The sequence below is a fragment of the Engystomops pustulosus genome, chromosome 1 (genome assembly GCF_040894005.1).
Source record: "Engystomops pustulosus chromosome 1, aEngPut4.maternal, whole genome shotgun sequence".
NCBI classification, from domain to species: Eukaryota; Metazoa; Chordata; class Amphibia; order Anura; family Leptodactylidae; genus Engystomops; species Engystomops pustulosus.
This window is the reverse complement of record NC_092411.1, coordinates 223160397-223186781: the sequence shown is the minus strand read 5'-3', so window position 1 is coordinate 223186781 and position 26385 is coordinate 223160397. Positions and strand designations below refer to the sequence as shown.

General features: G+C 42.4%; 2 protein-coding genes across 3 annotated transcripts in view; one reads left to right on the top strand and one right to left on the bottom strand.

Moving 5' to 3' along the window:
* Window positions 1-10060, top strand: part of TBC1D9 (TBC1 domain family member 9) — a 37710-nt gene extending 27650 nt beyond the window's left edge. For both annotated transcript variants that reach the window (XM_072119480.1, XM_072119487.1), the window contains exons 14-21: window positions 757-855; window positions 1696-1764; window positions 2180-2420; window positions 4145-4210; window positions 4364-4450; window positions 7545-7619; window positions 7726-7826; window positions 8451-10060. In XM_072119480.1, the coding sequence (XP_071975581.1) occupies window positions 757-855; window positions 1696-1764; window positions 2180-2420; window positions 4145-4210; window positions 4364-4450; window positions 7545-7619; window positions 7726-7826; window positions 8451-9146 (1434 nt within the window). In that variant the 3' untranslated portion in view covers window positions 9147-10060. The remainder of the gene's footprint in view (window positions 1-756; window positions 856-1695; window positions 1765-2179; window positions 2421-4144; window positions 4211-4363; window positions 4451-7544; window positions 7620-7725; window positions 7827-8450) is intronic.
* Window positions 1-26385, bottom strand: part of ZNF330 (zinc finger protein 330) — a 255252-nt gene that overhangs the window by 185967 nt on the left and 42900 nt on the right. The window lies entirely within an intron of this gene.

Sequence of the window (26385 nt, the reverse complement as noted above, 5' to 3'; positions counted from 1 at the left end):
ACACAGTTAGAACACCATCACTAGTGTATTAGTGCTGTGAAAATTTCTTTTAACATTTTGACGAATGTACATGCTATGTCCTCCCACGGGCACCTGACCTTTTAGTGTGAGGGAAGCTCGCTTGCAGTGTGGCCCAGCATTAGTTGGGTCACAGGTAGCTTGGTCCAGGTCAACAGGCCTCTTCCACCCTGGACAGGGTCAGCGCGGGGATAAAAGAGGAGGGGTAGGCCGCCATAACATAGAGGTTTTCACCTGGGACACTTCCGGTGTATGTGTTGAAGAGATCCCTGGGGAGATGTTGAAGGGGAGGCCCGTGATTTTAGCGGCAGCCAGGGAATCGTACATGGAGACGGGGTTATGAACATGAAACTCAGTCTCTTTATTCCAATATTCCAACACCACAATGGGTAACATGCTGAGGTAGTTGGTTCTTTATTCCAGGTACGAGGTAGCTGGTGGTTGTATGCAGCATGGAGTAACCCACAGCCCTGGTCCTATGGCTTGGGGCTGGAGAAGGTTGGCTGCTTTGGCAGCAGTTTAGTCAAGATTTGTAGAAAGGGAGAGATGCAGGCATGATGAAGGGGAACCTTCTCAGGGGAGACAGCAGCAGCAGGCTGCTGATCTCTGCAGGTCTTGTGTAGTGACTCTAAGACTGATCTGAATGAGTTCTGGAACCGACTGGACTGACTGTAGCGATGAGTTGCTGCACTTTGTGTTTTATCTCTAAACAGTATATCATATTAAATTTCTTTGTAGAAATTTGGCTCAATACGTGCAGACCTGATAGAACAAATGCGGTTTAAGCAGAGGTTAAAGGTGATACAGACCCTTGAGGACACTACAAAGAGAAATGTGGTAAGGTGGCCTTTTACAGAGAATTTGTATTTTTAGGAGTTTTGTCTGAAATGTCTGATGAAAAACTGGATTCCGTGGGCAACTAGAACAATCCGCTTACATTTAATAAATGGATATGGGAAAATGAAAACTAAGCTCTGATTCTGATCTTGGACACTAAAAGATAAATCTCCCCCCAGATTTTTTCTTTACTGACAAAACCATGGCTTCACTAAAAGGAGAAGTCTATGTGTGAGTTAATAGGGCTATCCACTGGACACCTCAGCATGAAATATAGATAGAGTTCAACACTAACATATAAACACAACCTCCTGATATCATTTTAGTCAATATTTACTTTAGTATCTTGCTAAACTATATCTTTGATTTCCTTGCAGAGGTTTTAAAGGGGTTTTCCACGAACCAAGTTCACAGGATAGAGCCTAACTTGGTTCATGTCGATACCCCTTTAAGCTGTTTAGGCAGTCAGAGTACTACTTATTATTTTTATAAAATATTATTAATATGTTTTGAAGTCGGAAGCAGAAATGGATTTAAAAAAAGAGAAGAGCTACTTTGTATATCCTATTTGTTCTGTTATCTCCCTTCATGATCCACTCCTGGTTTGGACTTTGAAACTGCATAAAAAAACCTAAATGTGTGAACACTCTTATTGAAGAAGTGGTGTCAAATAGTTGTCAGCTGAATGATGGTTCAGATGAAAGCTTTGTAATGTTCATCTTTGGAAAATTGCTTTAAATTTTTTACTTGCACACAAGTAAAGCATCATTACAAAGTGCAGCTACTATATGTTGTCTGCAAATTATGCCTGAAAGTGCTTTTCTATATGTACCCCCTTAGGTCCGCACTATTGTGACTGACACAGCATTTAATATCGATGAGCTGGAAGAGTTGTATGCACTTTTTAAGGTATTTATTAATGTATTTGCTTAGAAAGTATAAATGAAATGTTTAAAAAAATCAGTGGCTCATTTTACTACTGTACATTACTAGTTTTTACACCAATCCTATAATAGCAGGATTGACAGCACAAAAATTGTGCTGACAAACTTTGCTTATACCCGAGTATATACGGTACTTGTTTTGATCGATAAGAAAATGTCTGTCAATGGGAGGGCACCTTATATCTTTGGGGCTAGAAGTTGGCAAAAAGCCCAAAGGGAAATATAAAACTTTTTAGAGAGAGGGTGCAGTTTTGCTTTCCATCTAAAAATTTTCGGTTAGGTGGCAAGAACTATGTTCCCCTTTATAACAAAATGTTGGTTTGTGGTGGTTAAGAGGGTAAGGTTTACCTCTATATGACCTTTTATATGTATTATTTCAGGCTGAGCACCTCACCAGCTGCTACTGGGGTGGCACCAGCAGTTCCACAGAGCGCCATGACCCATCCTTACCTTATCTGGAGCAATACCGCATAGATTTCCAACAGTTCAAGAGTATGTTTATCCTCCTGTTCCCATGGGCATGTGGGACACACACAGATATCATGGCTTTCCGCCTCTTCAGGCTGCTGGATAACAATGGCGATGGTTTAATAAACTTCCGAGAGTTTGTGTCAGGACTGAGTGAGTATTTTTATTGAGTTATATTTGTGTAAAAAATGATTTCAAAATTTTTTTGAAATAACATTATAGTTGCAACATCCCGCATCAGGGCCTAGCCTTTTCTTGTGGCCAGGAGGCAGCCGGGGGCCCAGAATACTGTGGTCATGGTGCTTGGTATGGGGATCAGAGGGCTGACCTACAGCCTGGCAGGTCTCCAGCAGGTTGTGTGTGCAATAAATATTGAGGGAGAGACTGCTACAATGGTTTCTCTCTGGTGCAACCCCTGAGGTGTCGGTAGGATGAATCCCTGGGTGACAGATGGGGAAGTCCTTGGTGGTAAGCACCCTGGATCAGACGGAGGCAACGTTGTGAAAATCAACTTGCAGTTCTTTATTGAACAGTGGGCAACGGCCCAACGATAACAGCAGCTTTAGCAGTGGATTCGGCAAGCTAGAAGAGCCATGGAGAGCTGGTCCACAGGAAGAAAGCCTAGTAGTGGATTCGGGCTAGGGTGATAGAAATGGAGCGGAGTCCGGCTGTTGGATCTCGGCTCTGGTCTAAAGTCTCCTGAATTGCCCTGGGTGCTAGGCAATGGCTTGCGGCACCTGTGGTTCCTGGTATGGGACACTTGCTATCACAGACAGACCATGAGTCTGGTTCTCTCAGAAGAACCTACTGAACTAAAACTTAAGACCATGTACTCCCGCCCACCAGGGGTTTATATATTCCCTTGGTCAGGTGGTAGCACTGCCCCACTCACTAATCACCAAGTTCTCCAGTACTTAGAGACTTCATAGAGAGGTGATCATTCTGCCTAACCGCTCCTGACATGGAGAGGGCGCTATTCACAACTACCACTCTGCCTATGCGTTGGTAGGGGTGTTGCACAGTCTTCGGTGAGTGAATCCATTTTGCAGTGCAGGAGACTTATCCACATAGAAATGCAAACAAATATCAGCCACTACTGTAAAAGAATAAACAGCAGACATACAAGAATACTTTATGCTAAGGGTTTTGGCGGGTGTGAAAATAATGCTACAAAGGTAGAATGCTTTCACAAGTAAAATTGCTGACTGAATTACATGATGGGATACATGAAGATATGGTAGGAATTGAGCGAAACTAAATCTACTGGAGATCTGTGGTTGGTTTTCCAAGTTGTTTCTCTTTCAGATTTTCTTTGCATTTCCTTTGTTTGCTTGATTGATAAACTACTAGTACTATTCAAACAATTTTGAAAGCATTCTTACTTTGCAGCATTTTTTCCACATCTGCCTAAAACTTTTGCACAGAACTGTAGTTGACCAAGCAACTGTACTGTCAGAATCTCTGGGATTTGGCGACAAATAACAAATCTATGTATCGATCTACTTTGTAATATAAAAAAGAGAACAAAGATAAAATAAGAGGGCAAGCAAAAAGAGGAATACAGGAAAAAACAGTAACATAAGTGTTGGTGGGAATTATAAACATGAAAAAAATAAATATGCTAATAGCAAAGGGCAATGATCTAGGCCGGGAACCAAGGTTAGTATAATTAGATATAGAACGATGACCAAGAATGCTTTTAACCAAGATGAGGGTGACCTCTAGTGGCCAAATTTCATAAGCCAGTTAGTTTACACATCATGATAACAATGTTCACTCTGATTTTTCATCTGCAGGAAGACACCAGGGAGGTGTATTGCTTTTATCCGATAATGTGTCTCCTTTCATAACCTTTTTGTAATAATATTTTTCCTCAGGTGCAGCCTGCCATGGGGACCTTACAGAAAAACTGAAGCTGTTGTACAGAATGCACATATTACCTGGTGAGTTCTTTACAGCATTAGATCAACCACACATGTTCCTGCAAATAACATCCAAGTTTACAACTTGTGCACACTCGGTTTAGTACATTGGGGGAATATTCCATCCATAGACCTTCAACCTGTATAGTGATATTATCTTACTGACCATTTCAGACCTGTCACCAGACCAAGAAGAACCAGATTCTGCATTTGAGGCCACACAATACTTCTTTGAAGACATTGCACCTGAATGTAGCCATGGTATGTCAACATCTGTAAAAGCTTGTGTTAATTTCTGGTCACCAGTGGGTTAAATGCAGTGTTTTTTTTTTTTTTTTTTAATTTGGCAGTAATAAGTTATTACAACCTAGATTTATTTTAGCTGATTTTTAATATAAATACTTCTTTCTCTCCCAACTATTCTTTACTGTAGGAGGTAAAAAGTGGTGTTTTGCACTGCGATTGTACGTTGTCTTAAAGGACTTCTACCATCAGTTTAGTGATGGTAGATGTATCCTAGTAACAATGTTCCTCTAAACTTCTTTCATCATAACTCTATATCATGAGTTATAAAAGTTATGCTAATTACCTTGGGGCGCTCAGGCTACATCACCCAAGCGCCTCATGGAGCCTCATATTTCAATGTATGCACACCCCCTGGAGCACTAGCGGCCTCATCCGTCACCTATCTATGTCCTGTGGGGATTGGGACGCGGAGTATATAGTTATAATATAATATAAGAAGCCCTGAGGAATGCTGTTCCTCAGGAACTTCTTACAAGGACACATCTCCCATCACTAAACTGATGTTAGATATATCCTTTATGTATTTGGCACACCTTACACAGAAATGGCAAGGGCATTAAGGAAGGGGTTTGATAGTTGGTAAACCTTTTGTTGTTTTGGTGCCAACAGTCTTTAAATCTGTCGAAATAGGAGCAAAATAAAAAACCCTGCGACCATGCCTCACAAAAAGGCACAAAATGATGAATACATCTGATGATCAGGGGTGCAATTTCTGCTGCAAAATACAGAAGGAGTTAATTTAAAGGGAACCTGTCACCACATTTTTCACAAATACAGCTAGTGACAGGTTCCCATAGTCAAATTACTTAAATACCACCCTTCCTCAGCCCAGTCCTGTGGCTCCTCCTTATGCTTTGTCTCTTCTCACCATACAGCACTTCAGGGCATGTGACCAGGGTGATGTCATCTAAGATCTTTTAACCCTAACATTTACAAACATTTACAAACTCTACCCCAAATCTGTATCTAAATCGCATGAAATCACAGCAGCCCCCATGGACTTGTTCTACCAATACCTGTATGGAGGCATGCTGTGATTTCATGTGAGAAATCATTTAACCCCTTCCCGTAATAGTACGTCACATGTCGCGGGCCGAGCCCTCTCCATAGCCGGTAAGTCTTTGCTGCTTATTGCAGCAAAGGCTTACCTGTAACGCCCACGATCGGTGCCGGCACAGATCGCGGGTGTTTTACTGCTGATCGCAGCCGGCAAAGGTGCCGGCGGCTTCATCGTCGATCTGTCGCCATGGTAGCTTCGGGTCTCACGAAGGCCCGAAACTACTTCGGGTTAACCCATGCATTACAATGTGCTATCAGCACATTGTAATGTATGACTAGTAAAATCCCCATATACTGCCATACTGTAGTATGGCAGTATATGATAGGATCGTACAGACACCCTAGGGTTAAAGTACCCTAGGGAGTCTGAAAAATAGTAAAAATAAAAATTTTAAAAAGTAAAAAAAAAAAAATTTATAATAAAAAAACCTAAAAATTCAAATCACCCCCCTTTCCCTAGAACTGATACAAATATAAATAAACAGTAAAAGTCATAAACACATTAGGTGTCGCCACGTCCAAAAATGCCCAATCTATCAAAATATGATAACGGTTTTTTACTGCGTTTAACCCTGTAACGGAAAATCGCGCCCAGAGTCGAAAATGGCACTTTTTTGCCATTTAAAAAAAATGTAAAAATTCTATAAAAAGAGATCAAAAGGTTGTACAGTCCTAATTGTAAATGTCATCAAAAAATGGCACCACCCACAGCTCCATACACCAAAGTATGAAAAAGTTATTAGCGCCAGAAGAATGCAAAATCCCCCCAAAAAAATTTGGTATCCCTGTAATCGTACCGACCCAAAGAATAAAGCAGACCTGTCATTTGGGGGTGCACAGTGAAATCCGTAAATCCGTAAAATCCCAGCCCACAAGAATACGGCACAAATGCGTTTTTTTACCAATTTCACTGCATTTGGAATTTTTTTCCCGCTTCCCTGTACACGGCATGGAATATTAAATACCACCATTTTGAAGTGTAATTTATTATGCAGAAAATAAGCTGTCACATAGCTCTGTACATGGAAAAATAAAAAAGTTAGATTTTTGAATGTGGGGAGTGAAAATTGAAAACGCAAAAATGAAAAAGGGCTGCGGCGGGAAGGGGTTAAGGATAAGGGCAATCCTTTATCACAGGCTTTTATGAAGTATTTATTTTGGATGAGTTAATTTGAATGGCAGGTTCCCTTTAGTTCCCCAGTCATGTTTAGTATTTGGCTTCAGACTGCAACTTTTATTTAGAAACCACTTAGTAATGTTTGCTTAGTCTGATGTCTTACAAAGTTTTGTCACAAACAGTGATGATAAAATCACCCCCCTCTCCCCTATTAAGGTACATAGGTGAAATACTGAGAGTTGTCATTGGTTGACGTTGCTGTTCTCTGTTCTGTAGCTGTGATTGGCAGCAGGGACTGCTGTTTTGTAGCTTGTGGTTGGTTTTCTAATTTTGGCAATGCTACAAAAGTCCTAAAACAGTAGCAACATGTACAATAGTCTGTGGACTTTAGGGCTTTAAGCTGCCAGGCAAAATGTAAAGGGACAGCAGGAACTTACAGCATGCTCCAATGTCCTGATCTCCAAAATAACATGTTATTATATACTTACGGTGCAATAAAACTGTGCTGCTATGGAGTATTTTTTGTTTTTTTTTTAATGGGCACAGTCGGGAAAATAGAAATCACTCAAACTGGGAAAGTATATGCCAGCATGTCTCCGGTGCTAATACTCTGGTGGTCCCAGCTAGTCCTTTCACAGTGATTACACATCATTCATGTGACCATTGCAGCCGGTCACTGACCTCCTGTATTACATGTGTCTGGCTGGTCCAGTGTTTGGATGCACATACTTGATTTATTTGCTCTGATGGCTCCAGGCAACCATTAGGGGCTTATATAGTTGTACCTACTGCTTGGTTATATATAAGTTATTTCTATTTATGCCACAATTGATGATGAAGAGATGTTTCTTCATTTCCTATGTTGTCATTAAGTTGCTGCAATTGAGTTGAAAAGCAAGAAAAGAACAGAAGAAGGCTTTGTTGCAGTCAGTCTTAAAACAGCTAAAGGTAACCCCTAGCTGTCAGTGTCTGTATTGTGTTAGTAGGGCCAGTAATGTGGGGATTTGTTCATTTACTCTACTGAAATGATAACTGATTTGTATTACAATATTAGTCAAGAAAACAAGTCAGGATAACCGAAATTATCTCCGGATATGGGCACAGGAGAACCAGTCTAAGCAAAAGGAGGCTAAAGAATTAACCAAGCTGAACCAGGTATTTCAGAGCTGTAAATGATGTATACTGTATTTATATTGATCTATATGATCCAGGTGCTTACATCACATTAATATGATTTATTTGTTACTGGCTGGGTGGATGGTTTACATTTTGACTTTGTCATCTTTACGTCATTACATTTGAAGACGTAGTTTAAAAATTTTGTAACATGGCAAAAATGATAAGTCATAAAACAAAAAAATACCTTTTAAAATAAATAGCTTTAAGATGCGCCATAATAAATTGAATATACTTATAATGGGCACCAATTGTATTATTTGGCATCAACCACTAGATGTCTGGAATATTTTTAGGATGTCTAGTCTGTGTTTCCATCTAGTACATCTGTAGTTGCTCATGCAAGATCCTGGTAACTGATATTAATGGAAGAATATTAGTAGCTTGTACCATTTATTCCAGTCTACAACATATAGAACAGCAAGTTATACCTCATTAGGAATATAATAAATAACGGTGGGGCTGCCTATTGGTTGGGATTTTGATCAAATTAAAGAGAAATTTAAAAATGTAAAAGGTATTAAGTTTATTTTATGAAATTGTTCCACCAGAGCAACACCGTTGCTCCATGTAGTTTTTCATGGTGTCTTTGATTACTTCTAGGGGCAGTTTATTGAATTGTGTAAGACCATGTACAGTATGTTTAGTGAAGATCCAAGGGAACAAGAACTATACCAGGCAACAGCAGCAGTTACCAGCTTACTGCTCGAGATTGGGGACATGGGCAAGCTTTTGTCCTTGCAGCCTCCAGAAGACGCTTCCAGCCACAGCAGTAAAGGAACTCCAAGTATTGTCCATGATAAGAAGCCCATCCAAACATACCAGTATATGCAACCAGAAGCTTTCTCCACCAACAATACATCCAGTGATAATACAGAAGAAATCAACTCTGATCAAATGGAGGAGGTCAAGCTTGAGGACTCTTCTCCGAGAGCCTGCTCATCTATGCTCATATCTGATGATGAGACGAAAGACGATAGTTCCATGTCTTCTTACTCTGTGCTGAGTGCTGGGTCACATGAAGATGATAAACTGCAATGTGAAGATATTGGTGATGACACCATCCTTGTGAGAAGTCGCCATCAAGCTGCTTTGCCTGTCAGTACTAGCCTTGACCAAGACTGGGCTGTAACATTTGAACAGTTTCTTGCATCTCTCTTGACAGAGCCGGCTCTTGTTAGATACTTTGAAAAACCAGTGTCTATGATGGCCAGAATAACTAATGCTAAAAATGTCCAAATGCTGGGTAAAGGCTTTCCTTCTACAAGTGACTATGATATTGCTACAATCTCTGGGTAACAGAACATTCGGGCAATTATAAATAATATTTTATCGTAATTTTCTCATAAAGACTGTCCAAAACTCATTTAGCAATTTTAGAAGAGCTGCATTGCTTATAATATTTTAATCCAAAAATGCACAATTTTACATATGACAAATTTGAGGATCGTATGAATTAAATCAAAAATGTCCTTAAGATATACCCACTGTATAGGCATGTGTATAACTTATTTGAAAAGTAAAAAATAATTATGAATTTCAGAAGAACATATTAATCTAACAGTAAAATATTAACTTTTCTGGTGTGTTCTATATAGGTGGAGTCTATATTGTACTGTAGATGGGACAACATATGGTAAAACACCACAATATTGAGTGAAATACTGCATTCTGTGTCTTTAACAATCCTGTAAATAAGTCATTATGTGTGAACTTGAATATATATTCATTCAGTGGGAATACATTGTCATTTTATTATACAATATCCCAATGCCTATCTGAGCTACATTTTATTATTAAGCACCTGCACTTTCAATTTCTGATTTCTTTTATTAGAGAAATCTGGTTTTTACTTTGAGTTCGCTAATTAGGCAATTTTTGCTATTCTCCAGTTAATAGCATATTTCATGGTGCTGCTATTTGGTCATATCTAGTACATTTGCTGTACTGGGCCTCTGAGATAAAGGCTATTTTGTTGCAGAAAGATGCAAAGTGCACAAAGTTTCCCACTAATGACTTCATTTCGTAAGATGCATTTTATGTGTATATACATTTTTTTTAATTTGGAAAGTCTTATTTTTTTAAGCTATTTTTCATTTTGAGTAATTAATGTATATATTGAACCCCCTGGATGTTAAGAAAATGTAATGATAAACCAATGCTGCTGTTTTTGTTCTGCTGTTTACAAGAAATAAATGGGTTCATTCAGAAAACTTGTTCCAACTTTCATACACTTATTGGCTTCTTTCTTGATAAATCTGTGCACAATTCCCATTATTTTTATTAGGTTAGCCATGTCCCTACTATGAAACAACACAAAATTATAGTTAAAGGAAATCTACCATCAAGCATGGATAAACCAGGGACACTCACTCATAGATCCAGGCACCGTGACTGTGGAAATCTTCTTATATTTGTTATTCATGGCCGCCTCCTTTCTAAAATTAACTTTTTAAATTATGTTTATAAGCCAGAAGGGCTACTCAGGCCCTTGCTTCAGGGAGGGGAAGGCAAGTAAGGATAAAAAATATAAGAAAATGACCACAGCCACGGTGCCTGGATCTATGAGTAAGTGTCCCTGGTGTGTCATGTTTGTTTTTTGAAGGTAGATTTTCTTTAATTAAGAAGATAGAAGAGAAGCCATAGCGCTAGTCCTCATCAACTTTTTATACTTTATGCATATCCTAGGCTCAAAATATTGGGATTGTCAAAGCTACAGTAAAGTACAGATGCAATGTATCGTGATTGAGAGGGGAGCTGCTCACCCCCTCCTCCTCCCCCAGGCCCGACGTGTGCCCCCCGTACTGTTACGGCGGACACACGTTCATCTGAATTTAGCCTTTAGAAGTATTTGATTCAGAGAGCCCATGTGGCTTTGATGACGAAAAATGTTATATTTTACAATGCTTATAAAATAAAAATGCAAAAGGGGTTGTCCACTGAAGAAAAAAAAAATGTATAATTAAAGTGTCTGGTTCACCGTTAAAATACCCTGCTTCCCTGTCCCCCAGCACTCTGTACACCATGGTCCTACAACAATAATATCCTGTGACCAGCCTTTCCTTGCACACTTGCATTTTTCACGTGCATGTTCTGCGCTTGTATATGACATGCAGAGATTGCATTGCACTGCATGGGTGTTGTCACATTTTTTTCACACACGTGTGTTAAAATCTCAGCATGCTCTACTTTTGCAAGTTACACGTGTGAAAGATGCATAAAAACGCACTCCAGTCTGAGACATACGTGTATGCAAGTGCAATGTGTTTTTCACTGATCAATTGCCATAGAAAAGCTAGACGACAGTCATAAGTCTTTTTCAAGTGTGTGAAAAAATACACACGTGAAAAACTCTGAACAAACCCTGTCTGAAAACCGATTGAACTCTTATTTAAAAAAAGTCAGTTTTTAACTGACCTAACCCTGATTGCTCTCTGATCAGACTCTGACGTGATTTGCAACACAAGTGTGAAAGAGGCCTTAAAGGACACCTGTCATCAGGTCTTTGTCACTATTTCTGTCACTACTACCTGTTAGAGCAGCTCACAAGGATCCTATCCCAGCCTTTATCTAGTCAATTCATACATTAATCATTATAAAATCATCTATTCTTTATTATGTAAATGAGGCCACCAGCAAGTACATCAAGCACTGGGGATATGGCTGTGCCTCCCACTCCTGAATAAGCCAGACAGCTTGAATATGCTAATGACTCATTGGACATTTCACAGGTCATTTGCATACAGCTTTAGGACCTCATTGCTTAAGTTTACAGGCATGTAGAGGGACAATGAAGGGATAGAGGCAATGCTTTCTAATGGCAGTTTATGAAAATATATTTAGTTTAGGGGGGTTATTTTGCCTGACGGGTTCCTTTTAAGTAGTCAAAGCACGAGCCTTTTCTTTTCTCCTGCAGACTATATACTGTATATTCTCATTCGCTCTATGCTCATTAATATTTCTGGGAAAATATGCAAAGTTTTCCAGGCTGTGATGAGGAAAACCATGCCTCTTTAAGTTACCTTTTAAGGCGGCGCCCTTGACATCAAGCATGCCTTATGACATGATACGGGATTATAACCAAACCAGTATATCCCAGAAGGAACAGACTCCCAAGTGTAGACAGCATTGTTCCGACCTGATTGGGTCTCCTCCGTACAGTGTAGGGAACTGATTTGGCTGGGTGAGAGGGTGAGATCCATTTTCAATAAATTGTTAATTAGCCAGAAATGCTATGGGGAAGTTACCAGATACGCCCCCTTCTGTTCAGAACCTTCCTTCATTCTTCCTCATGATTATTCCATGTCTCATCATTCTTACAACACTGGTTTTGGATGTACAAAGTGCAAATAAATAACCATGTATTTTGAAGGGGATACTGATATGGGAGACAGAATCAATAGGTATGCATGTTGTGTAGTGAGCTACATGACTGTTATATTGGAGGTATGATTTCACAGATCTCCAGGGTCAAAATGAAGCTCATGGGGGCTATTTGTCGTACACCGGTGTATGATAGTCCGGCGACCCTCTAGGCGCAGCCATTTAGATTAAAAGGCTCTGGCCTCTTGATATATCTGGCTGGTGGCCTGATGGCATGGAAATAAGCGCAGCCGGCAACTTTTCATACACTGCAGCGAATGTTCTGGCATGGGGACAGAAACGCCCCATGCCAGACCAATCTCCCCAGAAAGAGAAAATGGCAAATGCTGGGATTCGCAATTGTTTCCGGGCCTCTGCGCCAGAACACTAAATACCCCCATAAAGTGAATGGGGCAATCATTTGACACTATGGTCAACAATACAAGAAGAATGCACTTGCATCATGTGTCTTTAGGGAAAACAAACGGAGGTAGGCAGAATGGTGGGTCAAATAATCTGTACAGTCCGTTGGTGGTCAGCACATTATAAAGTCTTTATGATATAGACCACTGTAGTAGAGATAGGCAGCACTCACCTGTATCGATGCAAACTTGCATCATTGAGCAATGCCGCACATGAGTAAAAACAGTGTGTGGCGATGGGCTGTTTTGCACATTCAATGCTTTCTCAAGTTGTTGACTTGACACTATGGTGTATTTCTCATAGGTTAATACTAGAGATGAGCGAACATACTCGTCCGAGCTTGATGCTCGTTCGAGCATTAGCGTACTCGAAACTGCTCGAGAAAATGGCATCTCCCGCCGTTGTGATTTTTAGCGGCCAGAAACAGAGCCAATCACAAGCCAGGAGACTCTGCGCTCCACCCAGCATGACGTGGTACCCTTACACGTCGATAGCAGTGGTTGGCTGGCCTGATCAGGTGACCCTGGAATAGACTAGCCCCTGCCCGCGCTGCTCGGATCATTCTCTGTCTGGATGCCGCTAGGGAGAGAGCTGCTGCTGGACAGGGAAAGCGTTAGGGTGTTCTATTAGAATAGTGTTAGGCAGGAGTGATTCTACAAGAACCCAACAGCCCTTCTTAGGGCTACAATAACGTTTTATTTTCCTTTTTTTTTGGTTTGCTTGTGGCTGGGCTTGCTGCCACTAGTAGTGCAGCTAGTACCATATTGTGAGTAATTTGCAGGGAGACTTGCGACCATTGTGTTTAGCTCTTAGTGACACACATATCCACCTGAAACACCGAAGTGGGACAATTTATTAGGGGTTTGATTTGAATTAGGCACAGTCTTCTGATTAATTTTTTTTTACGTTTATTTCTTTTTATAACTCAAAGTCATCAGGCACAGCACAAAATCCAGTTGTGTGCTGTCAGTGTAGGTTAGAAACGAGCCATAGCAATAGGATAGCATTGTTTTGTTTAAAAAAAAAAAAAAAAAAATTATTTCAAGTTTACACTTTAATTTTGAAAATGTTTAACCCTAGGGGTAGAGGACGTGGGCGTCCAACTACTGCAGGGGTCAGAGGCTGTGGTCCTGGGCGAGTGAGACACCATCTGCTGATGAGGGAGCAGGGGAACGCCGCAGAGCTACACTCCCTAGGTTCATCATGTCTCAAGTTACTGGGACTCGTGGTAGAGCACTGTTGAGGCCAGAACAGTGCGAAGAGGTGATGTTGTGGATTGCGGACAATGCTTCTAGCCATTTGTCCACCAGTCAGTCTTCCACGCAGTCCACCCATGTCACCGAAATCAGCACTCCTCCAGCTCCTCCGCCTCAGCCTCCTTCCCCCCAGTCTGCCCCCTCCCAGCAAAATTTTGCATTTGAACCGGCATACTCTGAGGAACTGTTTTCTGGACCCTTCCCACAGTCACAAACCACTTGTCCGGTTGCTGCTGAGCTATTTTCCGATGCCCAGGTTTTTCACCGGTCGCAGTCTGTGAGTGATGATGACATTATTGACGTAGTGGAAGAAGTGTGTAAAGAGGTGTCGGACGATGAGTAGACACTGTTGTCAGACAGTGGTGAAGTTGTTGTAAGGGCAGGAAGTCCGAGGGGGGAGCAGACTGAGGGATCGGAGGATGATGAGGTGACAGACCCAAGCTGGGTTGATAGGCCGGGTGAACACAGTGCTTCTGAGACGGAGGCGAGTCCTATACCAGAACAGGTTGGAAGAGGCAGTGGTGGGGCGAGACGGAGAGGCAGGGCCAGAGCTGGTGCATCAGCGCCAAATGTTTCACGTAGTCAAGCTCCTGTGGCGAGGGCTAGATTTTCAGAAGTCAGAAGCCTGTATTTCTCAGGATTTCCATTCTCCACCAGGTGAAAGAAGCTCAACCTGAATAATAATACACTCCTCCTCCTCATTGTCCTCCTTCTCCTCCTCTTTGTACACTAAAGCAGAGGAAACTGGCTATTTTTTGCCAGGGCCAACTGGCTCTAGCTATAGTACTCTATGTATTTAATTTTTCTGGAGGGCCACCTACCCGGTCCTCTGTTTTAAACAATTTTTGGCAGTGCCACATACAGACACTCAATCTATTTAATTTTTCTGGAGGACCACCTGCCTGCTCCTCTGGTTTGAAAACTTTTTTGGACTGCCACATACAGGCACTATCCAAATTAAATTGTCTCCATAGCAGCCTCCATATGTCGTTTTTTTAGCTGCCTCCACACGTTGTCTCCATTGCTACCTCCACACGTCATCGCCATAGCTGCCTCCAAAAGTCGTCCATATAGCTGCCTCCATACATGGTCCCCTTATCAAACGAGCTGTGTCAGGCAGAATTTTGGGTTGTTTTCATGGCTTCCACATCAAACTTGTTAACTTTGTCGCCACCCTGCTGTGTAATCCACAAAATATACTGGCAAACTTTTATCATTTACCAATATTATTTCAGCGCTTCTTGCGCATCTGTTTACATTCCCCTCACCCGCCATAACCCAAACTTATAAGAACACTACTACACTTGATCTTATACAAAAGGTTCTTAGAAGTGCTGTTTGGGGAGTAGCCGAGAGACAGGGGCTTGGATAGGCGAAAGCTCGTCTGGCAGCGGAGCGCCAGCTCCATCCCAAGATCCAACTAACATAGTTTTAACTGCAGCACCTTTAATCTACTACTAGTTCACTGCCTCCATACATCGTCCCCTTATCAAACGAGCTGTGTGAGGCAGAATTTTGGGTTGTTTTCATGGCTTCCACATCAAACTTGTTAACTTTGTCGCCACCCTGCTGTGTAATCCACAAAATATACTGGCAAACTTTTATCATTTACCAATATTATTTCAGCGCTTCTTGCGCATCTGTTTACATTCCCCTCACCCGCCATAACCCAAACTTATAAGAACACTACTACACTTGATCTTATACAAAAGGTTCTTAGAAGTGCTGTTTGGGGAGTAGCCGAGAGACAGGGGCTTGGATAGGCGAAAGCTCGTCTGGCAGCGGAGCGCCAGCTCCATCCCAAGATCCAACTAACATAGTTTTAACTGCAGCACCTTTAATCTACTACTAGTTCACTGCCTCCATACATCGTCCCCTTATCAAACGAGCTGTGTGAGGCAGAATTTTGGGTTGTTTTCATGGCTTCCACATCAAACTTGTTAACTTTGTCGCCACCCTGCTGTGTAATCCACAAAATATACTGGCAAACTTTTATCATTTACCGATATTATTTCAGCGCTTCTTGCGCATCTGTTTACATTCCCCTCACCCGCCATAACCCAAACTTATAAGAACACTACTACACTTGATCTTATACAAAAGGTTCTTAGAAGTGCTGTTTGGGGAGTAGCCGAGAGACAGGGGCTTGGATAGGCGAAAGCTTGCCTGGCAGCGGAGCGCCAGCTCCATCCCAAGGTCCAACTAACATAGTTTTAACTGCAGCACCTTTAATCTACTACTAGTTCACTGCCTCCATACATCGTCCTCTTATCAAACAAGCTGTGTCAGGCAGAATTTTCAGGTGTTTCACCAGATACATAGTGGAACTCGGCCCATCTGTCGCCGCCATGCTGGAGACCTGAAGTTGCAATCATAGCAGCGCAATATGGATGCCCAATACTGTCGCTCTTAATCATGAAACCATTTCCGAAAAAACAATTAAAAATAGAACCACTATGCTATTCCATTATTCCTAGGTGAAATATTCAAACGACCCGGCCTGCTTTGAAAATTATAATTTTTTCAAAATAAACGCTTCTGGCCCCCAGGCCCATTTTGGGTGGGAAGGAGCCGAGAGACAGGGGCTTGGACAGGCGAAAGCTCGCCTGGCAGCGGACCGCCAGCTCCATCCCAAGATTAGGAAACCTCAGAGGCATCCATGCATGCTGCCCCTGCTGTTTCCTGTCCATTTTGCCTCCACGATCCTCCACAGCGTCCACCAATGTCTCCATGCGCAACTTTCAACTCTCTATACCCCAGACGCTGGAGCATGAGAGGATATTCAGCACATCATCCCCTTATCAAACGAGCTGTGTCAGGCAGAATTTTCAGGTGTTTCACCAGATACATAGTGGAACTCGGCCCATCTGTCGCCGCCATGCTGGAGACTTGAACTTGCAATCATAGCAGCGCAATATGAATGCCCCATACTGTCGCTCTTAATCATGGAAGTCGTCTCCATGGCTGCCTCCACATGTCGTCCCCTTATCAAAAGAGCTGTGTCAGGCTCATTTTTTCGGGTGTTTCACCAGATACGTTATGGAACTTGGTCACTATGTCGCCACCATGCTGTGTTATCGACTAAATATACCATCAACCTTTTGTTCACATAGGAAATCATTTCATCGCTTCTTGCTCACCTCCTTTGGTGAAGCCTGAGTCCATTTAGGGTATGTCGCCATGATACTCTCTAGCCTCCCACTGCTGCCGCTGCCTCTGCATGCTGTCCCCTATAGTGTCAGGGTCAATTATTGCATGTTTTAGATGCTATCTAGCCTCATTTGGTAACTCTGTCATGGCCATGCTGATGCCCATAATTTTGGCATAATGGTGCGATTAAGCAGCCTCAGAGGCATCCATGCATGCTGCCCCTGCTGTTTCCTGTCCATTTCCATGGTGTTTCCATCCTTCTGAGGTTCCCATGTGTTTGGCCAAGCTTCCCTGTGCAGAGCCTTGGTCCCCTTGAAAAATGCTCAAGTCTCCCATTGACTTCAATGGGGCTCGTTATTCGAGACGAGCACTCGAGCATCGGGAAAAGTTTGTCTCGAATAACAAGTACCCAAGCATTTTAGTGCTCGCTCATCTCTAGTTAATACACAAATATTATGCTATAATATACAATCTACAAAGTAGTTCTGTGGATGTAGAGGCTTTCAAGAACATTGGGGCACCTTTATTTACCCCGTCCCCGGAGTTCACTAAATATGTCGCTTATCCTGCATATGTCGCTTATCCCGCTCAGGTCCAAAAAATTTCACCATCTTTATGATGTTGCATGTAAGTGTTTGGGCTTGCGACACAATTTGAAAGTTAAATCCCGAGCTCAGTCCAAATCTGTCGGATCATCTGACGAAACGCCCCCTAAATTGCGTGCATGCAAGCCAAAAAACAATCCCTTGCACCAAAACCCCAGCTCAGACACTTGTTAAATACCTGTGCGAGCTGTGAAATCCCTGAAAAAGTCGCACAGTCCAACGAAACTGAGTAGCGCGGCCCTTAGTAAATGAGCTCCATTATCTCTGGCCCATCAAACCCAAGTCTGATGCAGCTTTCTTAGCAGATCTGTTTGTGGTTATTATGGCAATTGTACTAGTAGGGCAAAGCTAGGTCAAAGACGAACCATTAATTGGTATCAGAAAGCATCCTTCATTGGCAAATAAAATACATGTTACATTGGGGCACAAGTAGCACATTGCAAATACACTGCTCAAAAAAAAGGGAGCACTCAAATGACAAATCCTAGATCCGAATTAATCAAATATTCACACTGAATACACTGTTCTGTACAAAGTTGAATGTGCTGACAACAAAATCACTAAAAAAATCATTAATGGAAATAAAATTTATACAAATGAAGAGATTGCTGGGCACTATCCAGTTATAGAATACCGGTGGTCATCTGCCTTCCAATGGTGCGTCCTGAGGTAAAGTGCCCTAGTGGTCGGACAGCGTGGTGGTGCTCAGCTATCAATAGTGAAGAAAAGAGAAGCTGCACTCACCGTAACGTGCAATAGTCCTTTATTATCGGTGCATGGTACAGGGAAGTTGCGGGGCCTGGCAACGGGCCGTTTCGCGCTTACTAGCGCTTTCTCAAACCGTTGACCCTCAAGACCTCAACAGTTTGAGAAAGCGCTAGTAAGCGCGAAACGGCCCGTCGCCAGGCCCTGCAACTTCCCTGTACCATGCACCGATAATAAAGGAAATCAAATTTATTAAGCAATTCAGGCCAGGTAAACACGCCCACAAAAATACACTACAGGCTGATCCAACTTTGATGAAATGCCCGCCCTGACCTGGACTAAAGCATCAGCCAACTCCTAAACAGTGTGTGGTGCAACTTGATGTTGGTGGATGGAGCAAGACATGATGTCCCAGATGTGCTCAATTGGATTCCATAATCAGGAACTAGCGAGCCGGTCCTAGCATTGTCCTATTTCATCTCGGTACCTAATGGCAGTGTGGCTACCTCCGGCAAGAACATGGAGGGCTGTGCGGCTCTCCAAAGAAATGCCACCCCTCACCATTACTGACCCACTGCCAAACCTGTCATGTTGTAGGCAGCAGATCGCTCTCCACAGTGTCTCCAGACTCTGTCATGTCTGTCACATGTGCTCAGTCTGAACCTGCTTTCATCTGTGAAAAGCACAGGGCGCAGGTGGCGATGTTGCCAATCCTGGTGTTCTCTGGCAAATTCCAGATTAGATCGATCTGTGGATGTCGGGCCCTCATACAATACTAATGGAGTCAGGTTCTAACCATTTATGCAGACAAATGCACATTTGAGGCTGTTGAAGGTCATTTTGCAGGGCTCAGGCAGTGCTTCTCCTGTTCCTCCATGCGCAAAGGCAGAGGTTGTAGTCCTGCTGCTGGATTATTGCCCCTTTATGTACCCTGATGTACAGGCCTATCTCTTGTTAGCTCCTCTAGCCTCTGGACACTACCAAACAGACACAGCAAACCTTCTGGCCATAGCTTGCATTGCCATCCTGAAGGAGCTGCAATACCGAAGCCACTTTTGTGGGTTGTAGAGTCCGTTTAATGCTACCACGTGTGTGAATGCCGCACCAACATTCAAAATGTACCAAAACATCAGCCACAAAGCATTGGTACTGAGAAGTGGTCTGTGGTCCCCACTTACATAGCCACTTCTTTATTGAGTGTGTCTTGCTAATTGCCTGTGAAATTAACTGTCAATCAGTGTGATTGTGTTGTGTGAACAATGTAGTTGTGACACTCTAAGTTAATTGTAAGCAGCAACAGAACACATCTACGTCGAACCAGGGCTGATGAGAACTACTGAACATGGAGCGTCTAAAATAAATGTTATACAGATTATGACAGCATAGTTTAGTCAGGAAGAAAAAGGGGGAGAGACTGGTCTTCTGCTACAACGTCGCAGTTACATCACAGGCACAGCCACTCCTTGTGATAAGTGCTGGATACACTGCAGAAGACTCTTATCTACAGCACTATAGCTCTATGTGAAGTTAGTTGGTTCAAGAATCCAAACATTTGAGCTATGGCCCCCTCTGTGCTTTTATAACATCGGGAAATTGCACAAATTCGAATACACTCTACTACATATATTTTTTTTATAGTGGAACCAACACTTAAAGGGGTATTCCCATCTGGGCAGTTAAATTTAATTACCGGTAATTTGCCATATGCAAACATTTCCTCAATTGGATGTTATTAAAAAAAATGTTCCTGTGTGAAGATAATTTCTCATAAATGTTCCCTTTGAAACAAGATGGCTTCCTCGGTTACGACCACCTCAGATTTTGGCAGTGGTGGCCAGACATGCGCTATTGAGTCCTGCCTGAGCACCTGGATTCAGCAATCATTACCACAGGACGGCTGTAGGACATACAGTAACTCTTGGACATTTCATGTACCAAAACCTTTTGTGTCTCTGTGCAATCCCTCCAGCGGAGGTGGCCGTATCCATGGAGTCAGTCTGGTTTCTAAGGGACCATATGACTACATTTATGAGAAATTATCTTCACACAGAAACAATCTTTTAATGACATCTAATTGAAGAAATGTTTATATATGGCAGATTAATGAATCTGGATGAGAATGCCCAGACGAGAATACACCTTTAAGACTGTAAAACTCAGTTTTTTCAGAATATTCAGAATATTGCACATACAATTTTTACTAATCATTTTAACACAAATCTTCCTCTTGTAGAGACTATGGGCAGATTTATCAATAGGGAGGATCTTACTCCACTGCTTTAGCCAGCTGTGGTAGGTCTTTTGTAGAGTTCAGTATGTAAACGGACTATGCAAGGTCCTGCTTCACAGGTTGAACCTACTGCTGGTTACAGGACCCAGAGCACCATATAGGTATATGATATGTGGTACATTTCCTTTAAAGTCTCTATGCTTAGGGCAGAAACATATTAAAATATGGCCCTGTCTACAGTAGGTCAGAAAGCAGGGGAAAGAGTACAGTATGGGCCCCAAAGCCGTTGTGAATACAAGTAATTCCATGGCGATCTTAATATCCTCCTATTACACAACACTCTAAAGTGTTTAAAATCCAATTTTATTCCATTCAGCGCATTTTATTTCATTTATTCACCTCAAATGAAATCCTATAAACAAATACCTACAGAAGCTATACTGTAAAATCTATACAGTTTACTACATATACCCAGAATAAACTGGTTCATTTACTTTTGTCATTGAATACTTTTACGTAAATAGCGGTCTCTGTACCCTTTAGTAGAGTTCAATGGACTTCATTTACAGTGAAATGATGCAAGCAGTATTGCAGCTCTTCAAACTCTATAGGAAATGTTTGTACATCTTGACCTCTCGCTGTGGTATAGACCTAAAGACATAGTCATGGCCTTATGCCTCTCTTATGGCTTCATACAAATCAAATCAGAATTAATGCTGCCATGTGTATTTGCATTGTGCAGTCCAATTCTTTTATCAAAGCATTTAAGATCAATAGATCCTCTAAAGTGATGGTAATTGTGACATTTTTTTCTTAAAACAGATACAGACAGCTATAAACAAAACACAAAAAATAATAAATATCTTTTTCCATCAAAGAGGAGACCTGATGAGGGGTGTAAATGTTTTTTAATTTCTCAGCAAATATGGGTTAAGAGGAGGTCACAATTTGGTATATGAGAGGGATGGCTACATAGAAGAAGGAATTACAAGTGAGGGCTAAAGGAAGGGGACATTATACATATGGCTTACTATAAGGGGGCATTGCAAGTGGGATTTGAAAGAAGGGAGCCTCATTTGTGGGTCAAATTACGGAGTAATATAAGTTTAGGGAGGCCATTAAGGGTGTGTTCAGGGGTGAACCTAGCCCCTCTGCTGCCTGAGGCGAACTATAGGAAGACGCCCCCAAGCATTCCCCATCCCCCCCATATCAGGTCAAGTATAGTTATAAACCATGGTTAGTGCAACTATTCCATTGAGTCCTCTGCGGATCAAGAGAATGGGGTTCTTTGTATTGCAAATTGAAAGAGCTGCTGCTCTTCTCATCTCTGTATTCATTGTGTATGGCACTGGCAGAGATACCTGAGCACCGTTCTCGGCTATCTCCATCAGTGCCATACACAATGAATGGAGCATCAGTGAGCACGTAATTTGTGCTACTACGGTTCCCCTTTCTCATGATCCGTGACCCCATACGGATCAGCAAGCTACCCCCTACACACACATTACCGACACATGACCTACATACACACACAGCTACTGACACATAATCTACATGCACACACAGTGACTGACACATCTACATGCAGCTACTGACCATGGCGCACCTGCCATGAGGCGAGTTGAGCATCTTGCCTCAGGCAGCGCGCCTCCTACTCGGCGAGGGGGCGGCACCATGCATCCGGCACTATACTCCCCGCCACTGACGGCACCGTGAACCCACCTCCCTCCCGAACCTCGCTTCTGCCACCCTCCCCACCGTCCTGCATTGTGCTTCAGGTCTCCGGCCGACACTGTGCTCCCACTCCCCGCATACCTCTGCTCCTGGTTCAACCTCCCTCTGCTCCCACCGGCAGTGTGCGCCTGTCCAACCAACCCCCCCCTGCCAAAGCAACCCAACCCCCCTCCTCCCCCTCCCTGCTGGCCGGCATCAAACTCCCGCTCAGCGTTTCATTGCTCCGTCCGGCACTGTGCTGCATCGAACTCCCGCCCACCGTGCTGCCGGCCGACACTGTGTTCCCATTCGCCGTATACCTCCGCTCCCGTCTCCCGCAAAAGGCATGATGGCCATGGGAACAAAACTTTCTGTAAATTGTTTTTGTTTGTTTAAAAAGTTTGTTTCTTTATAAAAGTTCTGTTTTTGTTAAAAGTTTCTCTTTTTCTAAAAAGTTTCTGTTTTCATAAATAGTTCCCCATGGCTGTGCTTAAACTGGTGGTGACACACAAGCACTGACTAGATGAGGAAGCAGAGGAGGAGGAAGAGGCAACCGGAGGCAAAAAGTGATGTCCAGCAATCCTCGGTGGTAGAAGTATGTGCTTCCCAGTGATTCCTACCTAGTGCCCAGTAGCCACTACATTTGCAACACCCCTGCAAACGTATAGGCAAGGGGGTAGTTGCGAATAGGGCCCTCTACCTGTCAGGATCCATTTGGTGAGCCTGCGCAACTCACCCAAGGGATAATGCAGGGAGATTTCAGGTAATCTGCAGCTGTAGCCTCTGCCTGGAAAGGCAAAAGTTAAATGGATGTAAGATGTTATCCAATTATGTGGCTGTATTGTAAACTGGAGTGTGATTGAAGAGGTGCTACCACCTGACCAGGGGGAGTATAAAACCCTTGTTCAGTGGGAGCACATGGTCCCATATCTCATGCTCCTTCTCAGAAGTCTATCCTTCAGAGTCTGTCAGCAGCCCAGTCTGCAGAGTCAGAGTAAAGAGAGAGATAGAGTGTGGAGTACACCTTCAGTGCTGCCACAGAACCCAATCCCTGAAACTCAGGAGACTCAAATCCAGAGCTGCAGCTTCCACAGTTTGGACACAGCTCCATCTCAATTATCCCAGCCTGCATCTACTACCAGGCTGGTGCACAATTCCTGAGGACCACTCTCCACGACCACTCCAGTACCATAATCTGCTGTTTGACCATTTAGGCCTGTTGCCTGCTACTTGTTGTTCAACACAGAACCGTTAGTTGATTTGCACAACGTTTCCGCCGTCTGATCCCTGGATACTGCTGTCTACCACCACGGGCTTCCCATTACCCAGGAACATATTTTACAGACAATCAGGGGATGCCCCAGAGAGAACCAGTACATCAGCCTCTCCCTCCATATTTCTTGCACACACCACCTGCTGGACACCACGCACCATGACATCAGCGTGCCCTAGGCCGCAATCACCAGCCACTTCGGTATTCTGGGCTGCGGCTGTCACTAGGCCCCAAGAAAGGGCAAGGCCCCGGTGGGGGATGTTGCCCACCCAGTGGGCAGTTAAAAAGACGTAAACCCATGCTTGTTTGTCGACATATGAGTTTTGATGTGCGCCTTGTGAGGCAGACAGGTGGCTTTGTCACTTGGTAGGTGGTGGTAGAGGCTTAGACAATCAAAGCAGCAGAGGAAATCAGGTGTTTCAATGTTTTGGGGGTTTTTTTTTTGGTTAGTCACAACAGCCACAGAACTTGTCTGACTTTACACTAGAAAGATTGTGTGAACTGCTTATACATGTATTTATAAAGTGTCTGCACTGAGTCTGAAAAACCATAAAAAATGTTCACCTAAATGGCCATGTTAGTACTTAGTCGGAGTTTGCACCACATTTATTACTTCGTATGGCCTCTCCATTCTTGGAATACATATGCTTCACTTATACATAAGCTTCACTAAAATGTCCAGCTGTCCCTCACTGTCATTCTAGCTGCCTCTTCTCCCATAGACAGTGCTGGCTGGGTCCACTCATCACTACTGGAGATGAGCAGACTTCAACTTTCAGTCCTGTGGGACGCTCATCTCTAATCACTACCCATACCATCTTCTAGCGCTAAACATTAAAGACAACTGTAATCTGGTGGAAGATTGTCACCAATGTCATGCTTATTACCTTAGGGGTTACCTGGCACCGGTTTTCTGTATTACCAAAAAAAAAAATCAACTTTATAAAAATATGCTGATGAGCCGAAGTCAAGCGAGCGTCTCCTGGCTCCGTCCACTAATAAATTATGCACACCACCTTCATAAAAATTCCTCCTTTGAACCTCCCAGTGACATCACCCGGCTGCCTGCAAATCTCTTGCATATGCGATACACCTTGCGCAAACCCACCGGAGACCGCAAAATTTGCTGACAGCTGGGTGACGTTTATTAGCATATTTTTATTAAGTAGATTTTTCGGTGTAATTGACATTCAAGAACATAAGAAAACCAGTTCCAGTTAATCCCCAAGGTAACGAGTATGACATTGGTGACAGTCTACCACTAGTAAAATTGACAGAGTAGATGTCCTTTAACTGCATTCAATATTTTTGTATTCATTATTTTTATTATTTCTGCATTTTTTAAGGTTATGTTATTTTAATTTTTCCTATTTAAATTTTTTTCCTCTACCCCTTACTATCTCCATTTTACAGACATTTTTGGGTGTTAAAATTTGTTTTCAGGGTCAATTTTTGGTGGAACAAATTTTTTCCTGATGTTTGGTTGCACCCATTGAACCTGCATTTCGACAAACTGACTTAACACTACTCAGCATATATAGGGTCAGTCACAGGGTGCCAGTAATCCTGCATACCGATTGTGAACTGATGTAAGTTAGTAATGTTGCAGACGTTTTTTAAAGATTTGTCTGTAACTTCAGTGGGCGAAATTCATCAGGTGGTCATGGGTACTGTGGGGGGCAGCAAATTTAATTTCCTCCTTGGGCAGCGAAAAGACTAGAAAGGCTGTTCAGGGGTTGACAAAATTTTAGGATTTTATCCAGTAAAACTGTTGGCTTACTAAATACCAGGAACTAGAAAGGTGTAAGATCAAAGTACCGGCATTCCCTTACTTAAAGGGGTATTACCATCTGAGCATCACAATTTAATTTAATTAATTTTTCCATTTGTAAACATTTTTTCAATTGATGGTTATTAAAAAAATGTTCCTGTGTGAAGATAATCTCTCATAAATGTAGCCATGTTGTCCCTTAGAAACAAGATGGCTTCCTCGGATACGACCACATCACATTTTGGCAGCAGTGGCCAGACATGCGCTGACCACCTGGATTCAGTGTTCATTACCACAGGACAGCTGTAGGACATGCAGTAACTCCCAGACAAATCATATACAAAGACTTTTTGTTTCTTTGTACACTCCAGCGGAGGTGGCCGTATCCAGGGAGACAGTCTTGTTTCTAAGGGACCATATGACTACATTTATGTGAAATTATCTTTACACAGGTAATTTTTTTTTAATGACATCTAATTAAAGAAATGTTCATAAGTGGCAGATATGCTGCAATGATCAGCTATAAGGTGTCTGTAATGAAGCTTTATTGATAATCCTTGGTCCCATTACAGCAAAAAAATTTGGAAACTCCAACTGTCACTGGGACAAAAAAATTTTGTCTGGAACAATTATAAAATATACAATTCCGACTTACATACAAATTCAACTTAAGAACAAACCTATGGAACCTATCTTGTACGTAATCTAGGGACTGCCTGTATTTACCCTAGACTTTATATGGCTGGACAACAGATGTTCAATGCACAGTATTAAGCACTATGGTGGTTTGTAGTACGTGTCATTACCTTCTGTGAACTGCATTATATGTAGCCTACTTTTTATGTATAGCAGAAAGTTGATGATTATACTGATTCTATCCAGCCGAAGAGCTGGCTGAAGCCAGATTATGCAGACTTTGTTCCCTGTTTTCCCTCTGTATATTCTCTATGCCCAACCCAATGAATATGTGCTGTGTCACAGAAGACAGTGTGAGAAATCATCCTTCTCCATTAAATACACTTCTCTTCTCATATAAAAATGTTTTCAAAA